The 16,219-nt window shown below is 41.7% G+C and overlaps 1 protein-coding gene across 1 annotated transcript in view; it reads left to right on the forward strand.

The window, feature by feature from the left end:
• The first annotated feature begins 7,572 nt into the window (after positions 1-7,572).
• ARPC1A (actin related protein 2/3 complex subunit 1A) overlaps positions 7,573-16,219 on the forward strand; it is a 30,379-nt gene continuing 21,732 nt past the window's right edge. Inside the window, exons 1-2 of the mRNA XM_059153991.1 lie at positions 7,573-7,724; positions 12,554-12,646. Of these exons, the coding sequence (XP_059009974.1) occupies positions 12,583-12,646 (64 nt within the window). The 5' untranslated portion in view covers positions 7,573-7,724; positions 12,554-12,582. The remainder of the gene's footprint in view (positions 7,725-12,553; positions 12,647-16,219) is intronic.

Here is a 16,219-nt window from a genome sequence, read left to right on the forward strand (position 1 = left end):
TTAAATATTCCCTTTAACCTGCAACAAATGTATTGCAAACCAAATAAACAGTGTGCTAAAGTGTTAAAGATATATAATTAATGCAGTAGAATTTAGCAAAATAAAATAGACGAATAGAGCAATTTTTTAAAATAATTACTTACCAAATGATTCTGGTAATGGAGGACTGGGGTGACAGACAACTCTCCCACTAGCCATAACTAGAAAGATGGAAAAAAATATACAAAGATAAGAGAGATAAGAGATAAGAGAGAGCTAATCAGATAGAAAATAGCAGGTCAATATCCAAGAGAGCAGAGAACATCAGAGAGTGAGACTTGCATTTTAGGACTGCTTTACCCCACAGACTATTGGTTGATTCCAGACGAGCTGGCTAAGAACCTGAGCAGTACTTCTTAAAAGTCTATCATACTATGGAGACAAAAGATGGAGTTCAGGGTCCTCAAAAAATAAGGGTCCTGGTAAACATCTGTTGTAGTAGTCAGGGATCCCCAGAAAAACAAAAACAATAGCAAATAGATACAGACAGATCTACAGTTACATCAGTAGATACACAGATATAAAAACACTTAATAAAAGGAATTGTCTTGGGGTACCTGGGTGGCTCAGTGGGTTAAGCCTCTGCCTTTGGCCTAGGTCATGATCCCAGGGTTCTGGAATTGAGCCCTGCATCGGGCTCTCTGCTCAGCGGGGAGCCTGCTTCCCCCTCTCTCTCTCTGCCTGCCTCTCTGCCTACTTATGATTTCTCTCTGTGTAAATAAATAAGTAAAATCTTAAAAAAAAAAAAAAAAGGAATTGCCTTATATAATTATGGAGGCTAGCAAGCAAAAAATCTGCACAGTTGATATTCCTGTTCAAGGCTGAAGGCCAGAACTGCCTGACAACCAGAAAGAGCCAATGCTGCAGTTCAAAGGTTTATCAAGAGGAAGGAATTCTTTCTTACTTGGGAGTGGTCAGCCTCTTGTTTTATTGAGTGGTAAATAGATGCTACTCTTGGATGATGGTTCACCCACATTATGGAGGGCAATCTGCTTTATTCAGCCTGCCAATCTAAAATGTCAATCTCATCCAAAAACACCCTCACAGAAACACCGAGAATAATATTTGACCAAATATCTGGGCTCAGTTAATGTTGACAAACAAAATTACCCATCACATCCGTGCTTTGGGATGGGACAATAGGAATAAGGGTGAATTAGAAGATGAATATTCTTCTCAAGAACATTCTTCCCAGCCTTGAGTCATCTGAATGGCCCAGAAAAATCCTAAATCCTAAAATTAGTTTAAGGTGATCCCAGATTGCCGACATCCTCAGGCACTTGGCAAAATGAGAATGAAAACCTAATCTGGGTAAAGATAAAATCATTTTAGGTCTGGAATTATTCCTACATAATTTAAAAATTAAAATGTTAGACACAACTTTGATAACCGACTATAGAAGAGGACAAGAATACAAAATGAGAACCAGTCAAAACGAGTTGGTAATGGCAACAATCCCACAGGAACTCCAGGAAATGGCAAATATACAGTATTTATTATAGAATTAAAATGCGTGACAAGAATAGCATCTAACTATGGAGGAAAATAATAAGGGAGTTAAGGTAATCTAAGACCTTAGCATTACCCAGGAAGAGAAAGTACTGATCACTGGTGTGCTCTGTAGGACAAAAGCCCTGATCTGCAGCCTTTGCTACTCTCTATGGTATAAATGCTCCCATGGTGGCCGATTTCAAGCTACCGACAAGAGGTACTGAACATTAATTTGGGAAAAGACAGCACAAGCTGTTCTCCTGAGCCAGTGTGAGCACGTTCTAGCACACTTCTAAATTAATTCTTGAAAATGAAATAATAAAAAATAATCAATCCAAAAGAAGGCAAGAAAGGAGAGAGGGAAAAAAAAAAAAAACAGAATGATCAGGACAAAAATAAAGCATATAATAAGATGATCGAGTTAAATTCAAATATATCATAATTGCTTTAAGTGTAAATGGATGGATATTTCAGTTATAAGATAAATATACTGTAATCGAAAACCAACTGCGTAGGGATGCCTGGGTGGCTCAGCTGGTTAAGAGGCAGTCTTTAGCTCAGGTCATGATCCCAGGGTCCTAGGATCCAGTCCTGCATGGGGTTCCCTGCTCAGCAGGGCTCCTGCTTCTCCCTCTCACGCTACCTGCTGCTCCCCCTGCTTGTACTCTCTCTTTCTCTGCCAAATGAATAAATAAAATCTTTAAAAAAAAAAAAAAAAGCAACTGTATGCTGTTTATGAGCAACACATCTAAAAGCATAAAGTAATAGAAAAGTAGAAAGTAAAAAGAAAAAAAAGATACACTAGGCAAACCCTAACCCAAATAAAGCTGGTACAGCTATATTAATATCGGAGAAGTAAGTATTAAGAGCAAAAGCACTATTTGAAAGGAATATTCCAGGGCATATGGCTGGCTTAGTTGGTATCTCCTGGGACTCCTGATCTCAGGATTGCGAGTTCAAGCCCCATGTTAAGTGTACAGTTTACTTTTAAAAAAAACGTGGGATGAGCTCCAGGGTGGCTCAGTCAATTAGGCATCTGACTCTTCATTTTGGCTCAGGTCATGATCTCAGGGTGGTAAGACTGAGCCTGGAGTCAGGCTCCCTGCTCAGCATGGAATCTGCTTCTCGCCCACTCCCACTGTCCCTCCCCCTACTCATGTGCTTGCATGTGCCTGTGTGCTTTTGCTAGCAAATAAATATTTTTTAAAAAAGGAATATTTCAAGGGCGCCTGGGTGGCTCAGCGGGTTAAAGCCTCTGCCTTCAGCCCAGGTCATGATCCCAGGGTCCTGGGATCGAGCCCCGCATCGGGCTCTCTGCTCAGTGCAGAGCCTGCTTCTCTCTCTCTGCCTGCCTCTCTGCCTACTTGTGTTCTCTATCAAATAAATAAATAAAATCTTAAAAAAAAAAAAAGGAATACTTCATAATGATACAACATCTAAATCACAAGACATAACAATTCTATAACATAGAGGCACCTATAATATAGCCTTAAAATATACAAAGAAAAAAATAACAGAGAGTAGAAAGAGACAATTCCATGACCACTTAGGAGATATTAAGACATCTTTTTTAGTAATTAAAACAAGCAAGCAAAAACAAATTAGTAACTAACATAGAAATTATTCAATTAAGGCATAAATCAATCACAAAAATATAACTTTAAACTCCCATGTTTAAAAATTAAGAAATGCCAATTCTACACAAACTCCTACAGAAAATTTAAAAGAATACTTCTGAACTCGTTATGAAGCCAAAATTACTCAAATACCAAAACTAAAAAAAAAAAAAAAAAAAAAAAATTACCAGAAAAGTAAACTGCAAAACAGTATCCTTTCTAAGCCAAGATTTTAAATTGCTAAATTCCTTTTTTTAAGTATTTGCTTTGATTTTGTTATTACTTTTTTTTTTTTTAAGATTTTATTTATTTGACAGACAGAGATCACAAGTAGGCAGAGGCAGGCAGAGAGAGAGGAGGAAGCAGGCTCCCCGCTGAGCAGAGAGCCTGATGCGGGACTCGATCCCAGGACCCTGAGATCATGACCTGAGCCGAAGGCAGCGGCTTAACCCACTGAGCCACCCAGGCGCCCCTTTGTTATTACTTTTGATAGTATTTTATGAGGAAGCTGCTTACAGTCTCTAAAGAAATTTTTAATGTAATCTCTACCCCAACCGCCACCTCTGCCTGCCCTGCCTACTGCTTCCCCTGCTTGTGCTCTCTCTAACAAATAAATAAAATCTGAAAATAAAAAAGACCAAGGAGGACTTTTTGCAACAACATGAACTTAGTTTAACACTCTAAAATCAATCTATATATAAAACTTCTAGAAAAAAAAGAAATCTATATAAAATCTGTATAACCTTGGATTAGTCAAAGATTTCATTTTTTAAAAGATTTTATTTATTTGAGAGATCAAGAGAGTGCGGGAGAGCACAACGAGGGTGAAGGGAAGAGGGAGAAGCAGACTCCCTGCTGAGCACGGAGCCCAAGGTGGAATGTGGTACTTGATCCCAGGACTCCTGGATCATGACCTGAGCTGAAGGCAGATGCTTAACTGACTGAGCCACCCAGAAACCCTAGTTAATGATTCCTTACATGACAACAGATAAATGGACTTCCTCAAAATTAAGCACTTCTGCTCTTTGAAAGATATTAACTAAGATAATATATGAAGAGAAGCCATAGATTGGAAGAAAACAATTGGGAAACAATAAATTGTGATAATCAACTTGGTACTTTACATTCAAAAAATAACTGCCACAATTCATTGACTACTTTTAATAAGACAAGGACGGACACACATTTTGTATACATTTTCTATTTTAATCCTAAGGAACAACCCTAAGAGATGGAAACTATAATCCTCATTTGACAGATAAATTTAAGAGTTTACTGATTTGTCCAAAAACATATAGATGATAATCTGCAAAACCAAAATTTGAACCCAGTTCTATCTATTTCCAACATCAATGAACTCAAGATCTTAAGTACTCCATTATACATCTTTCTATTAAAATAACCTGAATTGGGGCGCCTGGGTAGCTCAGTGGTTAGTACTCTGCCTTCAGCTCAGGTCATGATCTCAGGGTCCTGGGATTGAGCCCGGCATCATTAGAAGCAAAATGTGTACATGGCTGCAGCCTCCAGATTTACAGGCCAGTGAACTACAGATTTTACTTACCAAATTAGGAAAACAATCCCTGGTATTCATAAGTTTGCTCATGTGTTTGTCTCATAAGAATGGTATCTGTGATAGTATAGTATTTATATATCATCTGAGACTACCTTATACCTCTAGATACACCGCACACCAAGTGGTACCATCCCTGTGCTATGGAAATGAACTGGTTAGCCGCCTAAAGTGCAAGAATTTGCATGCATTTTTCAGTCCTCTGTATTAAATTGCATAAGATCCTTTCCATAGGAAACTTTCCCTCCTTGGAACCATTGAGGACAATATCTAAAGGAGTGGGCAATTAGGGCAACATCTAAAGCATAAGCATTATTAACCATTAACACAGAGTATGCATTTGTGTTTCTGTCCTTTTGTTTGCTTATAGCTTTTATAGGCATTGATTCAATAAATATTTCCAACAGTCTTTGTGGTGAGTAGGTAGTAAGCATTAACCCATGTAAGGTACAAAATGGAGGCAGACATGAATCTGGTTGGCTGTTGGTAGAGCATGGGACTCTTGATCTCAGGGGTCATGAGTTTAAGCCCCACATTGGGTATAGAGATTACTGTAAAGTGGGGCACCTGGGTGGCTCAGTCGGTTAAGCATCTGCTTTCAGCTGAGGTCAGCATCCCACGGTGCTGGGATCAAGCTCCGCATCGGGCTCCCTGCTCGGCAGGGAATTGGCTTGTCCCTCTCCCTGCTGTTCCCCCTGATTGTGCTCCCTATCCAATCAATCAATAAAAAACTTTTTAATTTTTTTTTTAATGGAGGCAGACTGGCAGTAAGTGTTCATTGTCCAGGTGGGGCTCAAGAGAGAACCAACCTTCTTATCCCCCAAACCACATTCCAGATACTAAATCAAGGCCCTCCTGAGCAGATGGAATCTTTAGGCTTTTGCAAACATGTAATCTTTCTGACCTATGATTGGGTACTTTCCTGACGTATCTAAGTAAGCCCTTTCTTCCACTCATAACTGGTAGTAACTTCTGTGTTCTTTGAAACCCCAGACTGTTTACTTCATTCATTCACAGTTTCATTCAACAAATATTAAGTAGGATTTTCCAGGTTTAAGGCATCGTGTATTTCCTTGTACTTAAAATTATGTGTGAACTAATATTACCCTAGCTTCTGGGCTCCTTGAGGACAGAAAGCTCTTACCCAACTCATGTGTACATTTCTTGAAATGCTTAACACAAATCTTGGCATTTGGTGAGTACTCATTAAATACCTGATGACTTGGGGCACCTTGGTGGCTCAGTGGGTTAAGCCGCTGCTTTCGGCTCAGGTCATGATCTCAGGGTCCTGGGATTGAGTCCCGCATCGGGCTCTCTGCTCAGCAGGGAGCCTGCTTCCCTCTCTCTCTGTCTGCCTGCCTCTCCATCTACTTGTGATTTTTCTCTGTCAAAAAAAAACAAAAACAAAAACAAAAAAACCTGATGACTTGAAGTTTGACCAAATTCCAATTCAACCCTGTTCCTATTCCATTGAATCAATAAGGCAAACAAAATCATTTCATGACTGTATACAACCCTTCACTTCCTCCCATATCCCATTTCTAAGTACCACCTTCCCTGGAACTAATTTTTTTTAAAAGAGAATCCTCATTTGGGATACCAGAGGAGTGTCATTAGGCATGTAAAAAAAAACCAAACACTAAAAATAACTCACCCTCCTTGTAACTCCAGTGGCTCTTATAACCAGGGCATGAGGTAATGGAAATGCTCTGGACCATGTATCAGGAGGCCAGTCCTGGCACCAACTTGTAGCAACACCTTCATCAAGGTCTATAGATCTGTGTGTTATTCTCATCTACCCTAATTATAAACTCCTTCAAAAAAGGAACTGTCTTTTGTGAAGAACTGGGATCTAAATAAAATCGTTGGTATTTTGACTCCAGATAACCAACTCTACATACTTCTGGATTAGTTCATGTAACCTGCAGACACGTGAGGAATCTCTGTTGTGCTGTCCTTCCTGAGCCAAGATACGGTCCCTGGGAGGGAGGTAATTAATTTAAAATGGTCTTTCTGCTCTCTCGATCTGTTCTCCACCTCCCTAGGTCCAAAGACTTGGTGGCCGTGGGACAAAATAAAACCAAGTTTACTTCCAGAGCATCCGTGCTCCTTGGGCAGCTGGGTTAACTAACCCTACAGAACAGAGCGTGGCTCTGAAATGAGGAATGTGACTTCACTTTTGTGATCATCACCTTCTGAGCAAGCACTGGGGTCAAGCTTGAAAGCCACCAGAGCCACTCTGTTGGTGACCTGCAGTGGCCTCAAACGAAAGGCGTGCTGCTCCGGGATTTCTGTGGGTTCAGGGGCGCCAAGTCCAGCAGGAAGCGGGGTTCAGAAGCCTCAACTGTACAGCAAGCACTGTCTCCACGGGTCTGTGGGGCTGGGAGGGGGCGATGAATTCCCCCAACTCCTTTGCCCTATGGCGCCATTTTGGGAGCAGGGAACAGGCGATTCCGACCGAAGAGAAGTCGAGAAGGTTCCTCGGGGAGGATCTCAGAGGCTTTCCACAGAAGGAAACTGGCTTTGAAGAGGGAAACTTCTCCCTGAAGGGAGAAAAATGTAGTCGTTCGTCGGGTCCCTGTGGCTCGAAAAGGCCTCAGTTCTAATTCGTTTCCTGACAAAAAGCACTTGTGGAAAGCGCCAAGACTCCACACCTCGGTCCGCCAGGCTGAGAAAACTTTCTGAGGAAAAGAAAAAGCCACCCACGCTGCTTCGCCACCACCTTCGAGCCGGTGTGCGACACCCCTTTGCAAGGGGGCGCTCAGAACGCTCGGACCCACCCCTCACCGCACCCGTGCGGGACTCCGGCCGCGCGCCCAAGCTAAGCGCGTGCGCAGAGAGCCGCGCGGCCGCTCCGCGCAGGCGCCGTGGCCATTTCCGGGCTCTGTTAGCCGCTCCCTCTGGGCCTCGGTCCTCCGCCCGCGCCCGCCGGAGCCTGTTCGCGTCGACTGACCAGAGTCCGCGAATTCTCCGCTCCGAGCCGGTCCGCACTGCCCCGATCCCAGGTAAGGGACAGCAGGGCGAGCTCCTGGCCCTGTCGGCCGCCACTGGCCCGGCCTCGCAGCGGAGTTGAACCCGCGGGGGCGGTGAGGCGGGGGCTTAGGCCGCTGGGCTCAGGGGCGGGCCGGGTCTCCTGGCCCGGCCTCCGGTGGGGGCGGGGGATCCCCATTCTCCGTGGGGCCAGCTGAGCCCCTGGGGTTCCCACACACACAGATCGCTTCTCTCCAGATTTTCCAGCTCCGAGTCTGCTTCGGTGCCAGAATTAGCGGCTCCTTCACCTGCGCTTCTTAGCCCTCTTTGCTGCTCTATGATGGGCGTTTATCACAATCTGTAAAATTGTAGTAAATGAGATGACCTTCTCCCTCGTCGAGCGTCGCGACGAATGTTCCTTTCTTTAGCATGTAGAGTAGGTACTGCGCGGTGGGCGACCCTGGACGGTCCCGGTCCTGTCTAGAGGAGCCCTCAGTCTTTGAGCTCTTGCTGGGAGCGGGGGCTGGGGCGCGCTCCTGAATTCGAAAGACCCTCCCCAGAGTTCTTTAAGCTTCCTCCGCTCGAGTGCCGCCTTCTCTTAAGTCAGTATCGCACAAACCCGCCCCTGCTCGCTCCGTGGGGCCTTTTATGTACCCCCTTTCACGTTCCAGCCCCTCCAGTAGGACAGCCCCGATTCCAGTCCCGGCACCACCACTTCTTTGGGAATATTGCTTCTTTGAGTCCCTGTTTCCTAGTCTGCAGTAGGAAGATTCTTAGGGCTTTTTTTTTTTTTTTTTTTTTTTTAAATCAAGTGAGCTTATTTGCATTAATTGCCTAGAATAGTACCTGGCCCAGAGTAGGTGCTTAATAAATACTAGCTATTCCTACTGTTCTGAGGATTCTGTGCATATGTATCTTCTCTTCCTTTCCTAACCTCCCCCCCCACCCCACCTCCGCCTAGACAGGAGGACCAGGAAAGTGTCAGATGTATTTATGTGTCTGGCCCTACCCCTATACTTAACTACACTGCTGGGAACATGGTAGACACTTAATAAATTGTAGCTTAGAATCTTTGATTAGAAAGCCATCTGTTCTCATACGGCAGCTTTGGAACTTGAAGGAAATGTTAACCTACTTTTATCTACTTAAACTCATTGGCTGAATTACTGAAGTTAAACTAGTTCAGCTCTTTCCGTTTTTAAATCAATTTTTTAAAAGATTTTATTTATTTAATAGAGAGAGATCACAGGTAGGCAGAGAGAGAGAGGGGGAAGCAAGCTCCCTGCTGAACAGAGAGCCCGATGTGTGGGCCTCAATCCCAGGACTCTGGGATCATGACCTGAGCCACCCAGGCGCCCTTAAATCAATTTTATCTCACCTTTTGGTTTCAGGTAGGTCCTGGGTTTTTCAGGTATCTAAGGAAAAAGGAGAGGGTATCAGTCTGGAGGGTGTTTTTACCCTGTTAGGGAGTGGGTGTAACTGGCTGCTTCCTACCATAGGATTCGGAAACCTTCCAAGGTTAATGCATCTACTTATCACAGTTAAAGGAGGGGATTATCTTGGAAAAATAAAGCACTTGCTTGGAAGAAGAGTGCTGTATTTTGATCTAGTTAACTAATCCTGTGCTGAAACAAACTCTGCGTAAAGAAGTTTAAAGTGATCTGCCAGTGAGGCTGGTGCCTGGCATCGAAACCTTGTCTCAGAATGCTGTGGAGGGTGTGGTGACCTTGTTGGAGTACCTGGGATTGCTGGGTTGGGTAATGAGAGCAATTAGAAACTGGATGAATCACAGTGTTGGAAACTGATCCTAAACAAGGAACTTAAATCTTCACTGTATAAATACTTTCAGGCTTCAGGGCCAAGAATTCAAAATGTATGCATACATTTCCAGGTTCAGAAAATAATAACCAGTGTGTACTTCTAGAGTTGGGTTTAAAAGCCTTGGGTCAAAGGACGAAAGGGAACTAACTCAGCATCACTTCTGAGCTACGCTTTGTACTACACATTTTCACGTGTTATCTCATTTAATCCTCATACCTACAGCCTTGGGATGTCAGTGACATGTCCACTTTGCATATTTTTTTAAAAAATGAGATTCAGAGATGTTGAGTGACCTGCGCTGGGTTTCATAGCCAGTGTGTGATCAATCTAAGATTCAAACTCAGTTCCCCTTAGCTCCAGAGTCCATGGCAACCAAACATCAGAATGACTGTACTCAAAGTGATAGATCAAAAAAGGAGTTGGGTTGTACGGCGAGTGCCTGGAATCATACTATAAATCATTGTAAGTCGTTTTTTCTCTCAGTGCTCTACAGTAAGACCTTAACAATAGAAGCTGGTCAAATTTCATGTCACTGCCTTTATTGTCCCTTTCTCTCTTACCTGCTCTCATTAAGACAGAAGTTTTCAGGTGTCACTTAAATATTAGAGTTTGGAATTAGAATTATCATGCTATAACAGAAAGCATCTTTTTCTTGGGACAGAATTCATGCTATTACTCTCCTGCACTCACTGAGTTTGAGGAATACAGATTCTGTTTACTGGGTGCCTTATTAATTTGACAAACGAGCGTTGTCGTACTCTACAGACTTTAAATATCTACATGATTATAAATGAAGTACAGGTCTGAGTGTGTCTGCACATATGGAACTTGAATGATAGAATAAACTTAGAAATGCAATTTTAGAAAGTAATTATGCCATTATGAAAATGTTTATCTCTTTTGAAAGCTTTGCTACTTTGCTTAAACTGAGTTGAGGGATGCTTGGCCGGCTCAGCCAGTGGAGCATGCAATTCTTGATCTCAGGATTGTAAATTCAAGCTTCACTAAGGGTGTAGAGATTACTTAAAAATAAGTCTTTAAAGAAAAGCTGGTTAAAGAATGAGAACGTCTTTGCAACTGTTCCTTTTTTAACTATACATGAAATAACGTGCTTTTATTGCGTGTAGTCACATTGAATTATTTGTAGGTCAGTTTTGTTTTAATTAACAAATGGGCCTTTAAAATACAGCTTTTGAACTAAATTGCTTTTAATTAAGAAGATATTTGTGACATGGTACGTTATTTTGAGTAACTGTGAGTAAAACCTGTTGTGAAGGGTGAGTATCTGATATCAGCTGTAAAGAGAGAATCATGCAGTGAGCATCTGGAAGTTTGTTTTTAAGTAAAAACACATTAAGCAGCCTCGTTTGAATTTGTTTAAAACTTTTTTTTTTTTTTTTAATTTCCAGTTAGAGGCTGGTTTTCTTTACTTGTGGGTTGCAGTTTGCTTTCTAGAACATGTAAGAGTAAAGAACCAGTGACCTAAATATCTTCACTTTAGAGTAGACTATGAAACACTGACATTTCTCTGCCAGTTCAAGATATCATATATTTTATTTAATGGTGCACTTTATTTCTTTTTGACCTTTGGATTCCTTTACAACAATTAACAGAGACATTTCTTCTGTCTTCCACTGAGATTGATTTCTGTTTTGTCTGCTGAACTTTGTTCACTTCATAACCTTCTGCTGTCCTTTCCATTCATTTCCTATTTACATCCAAATTCCTGTCTTACATTTCACTATCCACTCTAGGTTAAAGACTTGTACTGAAATGTATTGAAACTTCAGAGTGTTGTGTATTTAAAGTTGTATTTAAAATATTGTATTTAAAGTATTCTTTTTTTTTAAATATTTTATTTATTTATCAGAAAGAAAGAGAGAAAGCATGCAAGCAGGCAGAGACGGAGAGAGAGGCAGGCTCCCTGCTGAGCAAGGAGCCAGATGTGGGACTTGATCCCAGGACTCTGGGATCATGACCTGAGCTGAAGGCTGCAGCTTCACCCACTGAGCCACCCAAGCGTCCCTGTATTTAAAGTATTCTAAGAGGGGCGCGTGGTTGGCTCAGTAGGTTAAAGCCTCTGCCTTCGGCTCAGGTCATGATCCCAGGGTCCTGGGATCGAGTTAAGACATTGGAAACAACTCCATATTGTTATGTAATATGTAGTACAAATTCATATTTTCCTTATTGTACCAAATATGTCTTCTATGGCTGTTGTTAAAATAGATTACAATCAAGTATCATTTTTCGAATTTGATTTTCATAGCTCTTTTAATCTAGAACAGTCTGCTTCACACCCATTGCCTTTTATGAATAATAGTCCAGGCCAGTTGTTTTCTAGGATAGCATATATATATTCTGGTTTGAACTTTTTACTCCCCCATTGTGTTATTTGACTCGTTCCACTCCCCTTTATTTCCTCAAAACTGGGAAGTAGGTCTGGTCTTGATTGGATTTAAATCAAATATGTGTGGCAGAAATACTTGGTAGGTGGGTTGGCGGTATTACCAGGTTTCTCCAGGATAGTCCTGTGATCTCTTGTCACAACACAATAATGCCCCTTTCTGCTTTCTTAAACATTTTCTGGTCTGGATGATAAATTAAGTAGTCACTCTTTTTAAGTGATGATGTGTGTACTTCGTGTTTCCTCCCATCGGGAAGCCCATCAGATTAGATTGTTCCCTTGGTAAGATGGTGACTGCCAGATTTTTTTGTTGTTGTTGTTAAGGCTCATTTTTCTCTCTTGGAAATTAGTAAATAATCTGTGGGGTGATAATTTGAGACTGTGTGACTTTCCTGTACCCCAGTAGACTTTAACTCATGGTTTTAGAGTCCCTTGATGACCCTTGACAGAATAAACTATATATTGGTACATTGGTGGTTACAGTGCTTGTTGTATTTAAATGATTTAGTATTGACATTGAGGTTGATATTTTTAATGGGACAGTAATGTTTTATTCATCCCCAAACATTGTGGGATCCCCAGATAACTTAAATATGTGTTGCCTGCCTTTTAAATGCTTTTTTCTGTTGCTTATTACAGCTTTCTATCCTTTGAAAACACTAAGAATAATGTCCCTACATCAGTTTTTACTAGAGCCAATCACCTGTCATGCCTGGAACAGGGATCGTACTCGTAAGTATGCTATTACTTTTACTCCTTTATTTTGGTGCCTTTGATATCTTTATGTGTGAGCACTTTTTTAGGGACCACATATTTGTGTCACATGTGAAAAGGGCATGGCCATAGATTCGGTAGGGAACTAGGTTCAGTTGTTTGGTTTATAGATAAGAGAAACCAAGGCCTAGAGTTTCCAGTGGAAAGACTTTCTAATGGGTAATGTCAGAGCCATTGCTAGCATCTAAGCCTTCTGGCTCCGTGTCCATATCTTTGTCTACAGCACAGGTTTATATCAGAGGCATCTTTCATTGGCATAAGAGCCCAGGGTCTGGGGCACCTGGGTGGCTCAGTAGGTTAAGCCTCTGCCTTTGGCTCAGGTCATGATCTCAGGGTCCTTGGATTGAGCCCCGCATCGGGCTCTCTGGTCAGCAGGGAGCCTGCTTCCCCCCTTTCTCTCTGACTGCCTCTCTGCCTACTTGTGATCTCTGTCTATCAAATAAGTAAATAAAATCTTTGAAAAAAAGAAGAAAAAAAAAAAAAAGAGCCCAGGGTCTGGAATGGTTGTATAGTAATGTGACAGTCTTCCAGTATTTAGTCAGAATACTAAGACCTAGAACTAAGCCATTACAGAGATGTATAGTTTACCTCTGATGTGTTAAGAGCAGTATTAGCTAATATTTACTGTATTATTTGTAATAAGCTTGAGTTTCTAGTTTTCTAGCTCCAACCAACTAGAAAAGAATGGAAAAGACTCTTAAAAGTAGACACAGGAGGTGCCTGGTTGGCTCAGTCATTAAGCAGCTGCCTTCGGCTCAGATCATGATCCCAGGGTCCTGGGATTGATCCCCTCATTGGGCTCCCTGCTCAGTGGGGTGCCTGCTTCTCTCTCTCCCTCTGCCTGCTGCTTCCCCTACTTGTGTGTGTGCACCCGCATGCTCTTTCTCTCGCTCTCTGTGTCAAATAAATGAAATCTTATAAAAAAGAAGTGAGCATAGTACAACAAGCAAAATTGCAGAATATGGAAGAAGGAGGCCAAAAGAAAACCCTTAAAACAGATGCAGAAGCATAGTAGCGTGCCCATGAGGTACTTTGAAAATTAAATTATAGGGGCACCTGGGTGGCTCAGTGGATTAAAGCCTCTGCCTTCAGCTCCGGTCATGATCCCAGGGTCCTGGGATCGAGCCCCATATCGGGCTCTCTGCTCAGCGGGGAGCCTGCTTCCTCCTCTCTCTGCCTGCCTCTCTGCCTACTTGTGATCTCTGTCTGTCAAATAAGTAAATAAAATCTTTTAAAAAAAAATTTTTTTAATTATATTCTCTGTCTTCTTTAAAATAAAGCTTTATCAGGGTACCTGGGTGGCTCAGTCGGTTAAGCATCTACCTTTGGCTCCAGTTATGATCTCAGGGTCTTAGGGATGGAGCCCGGAATCGGTCTTCTAACTCAGCAGAGAGTCTGCTAATCCTTCTTCCTTTGCCACTCTCCCTCCACTTATGCTCTGTCCCTCACTTTTTCTCTCTCAAATAAATAAACTATTCTTGGAAAAAGAAAAATAAACTTTACTGAGATAAAATTCACATAAAATTCACCCTTTTAAAAGATATGTCATCAGTTTTTAGTAGTATATTCACAGTTATGTAATAATACCACCATCTAGTTTCAGAATATTTTCTGTCACTCCAAAAAGAAACTCTGCACCCATTAGCAGTTATTCCCAGTTTTGCTCAAAACTTCCAGCCTTAAGCAGCTACTCATCCATTCTCTCTGCATGGATTTGCATATTCTGGACATTCTGTGCAGGTGGTGTCATATGATATGTGGCTTTTTGCATCTAACTTCTCTCACTGACCGTTCTGTTTTCAAGGTTTATCCATATTGTACAATGTGTACATTACCTTTTAGGGCTGAATAATACTCTATAGACATATCATATTTTCTTTTCTTTTCTTTTTTTAGATTTGTCTATTCTGGGGGTCCCTGGGTGACTTAGTGGATTAAAACCTTTGCCTTCGACTCAGGTCATGACCCCAGGGTCCTGGGATCGAACCCCATATCGGGCTCATTGCTCAGCAGGGAGTCTGCTTCCTCCTCTCTCTCTCTGCCTGCCTCTCTACCTACTTGTGATCTCTGTCTGTCAAATAAATAAATAAAATATTTTTAAAAAATTGTCTATTCTGGAGAGAGCGCATGCACATATGCAAGTTGGGGGAAGCACAGAGGGAGAGAATCTTCAACCCGACACCCTGCTGAGTTTGGAGCTCGATGCAGGGCTCGATCTCACAACCCCCGAGATCATGACCTGAGCTGAAATCAGGAGCTGGATGTTTAGTGTACTGAGCCACCCAGGCAGCCCCTAGATATACCATAAGTTTATTCATCAGTTGGTGGATATTTGGGTTGTTACCACTTTTTGGCTATTATGAATAATGCTGCTGTGAACATTCCATGTACCAGTTGGGTTTTTTGTTTTTTGTTTTAAGATTTTATTTATTCATTTGACAGACAGAGATCACAAGTAGGCAGAGAAGCAGGCAGAGAGAGAAGATGAAGCAGGCTTCCCGCTGAGCAGAGAACCTGATGGGGGGCTTGATCCCAGGACCCTGAGATCACGACCAGAGCCGAAGGCAGAGGCTTTAACCCACTGAGCCACCCAGGCGCCCCTGTGTACCAGTTTTTATGTGAACTTATGTTTTCAATTTCCTGAGTTTATACCTAGGAGTTGAATTCCTTGGTCATATAGTAACTCTGTGGATCATTTTAGGGAGCTGCCAGTCTGCTTTCCCAAAATGGCTGTGCCATTTTACGTTATCAATAGTAGTATATGAAGGTTCCCATTTGTCTCTGTCCTTTTCAATACTTGTTATTGTTGGCCTTTTGTATTACAGCTATGTACCCACTATATTCTAGTGGATATAAAGTAGTATCTCAATGCAGTTTTGATTTGCATTTCCCTGTTGATGACTAATGATGTTGAGCATCTTTTCACATGTTTATTGGCTGTATATCTTCTTTGGGAAAATGTCTGTTTAGATCCTTTGCCTTTTTTAAAAATTGGGTTGTCTGTTCATTGTTGAGTGGTAAGAGTTCTTTTGTATACTTGATACAAGTCCCTTACACAATATATAATTTACAAATTTCCCATTCTGTGGGTTGTCTTTTCACCTTTTTGGGCGGGGGGGGGGGGTCTTTTCACTTTCTTGATCATGTCCTGTGAAGCAGAAAAGTTTTTAGTTTTGAAAAAGCCCAGTTTATTTTTTCTTTTGTTGCTGTGCATTTGCTGTTGTATCTAAGAAACCATTTAATTCAAGGTCACAAAGATGTATACACCTATGTTTTCTTTTAAGAGACTTACAGTTTTAGCCTTGTATATACATTTTGTATCCATTTTGAATTAATTTTTGTCTAAGGTGTGAGATAGGGGACCCAGCTTCATTCTTTTGCATGTGGCTCTCCAGTTGTTCTGACAGCGTTTGTTGAAGACTATTCTCTCCTTAGCGAACTGTCCTGGTACTCTTGTCAGTAATCAGTTGACTATAAATGTGAAGGCTTATTGGACTCTCAGCTCTGTTTCATTGATCTTTATGTCTGTCC

This window comes from Mustela lutreola, chromosome 17 (assembly GCF_030435805.1).
Source record: "Mustela lutreola isolate mMusLut2 chromosome 17, mMusLut2.pri, whole genome shotgun sequence".
Taxonomy (NCBI): Eukaryota; Metazoa; Chordata; class Mammalia; order Carnivora; family Mustelidae; genus Mustela; species Mustela lutreola.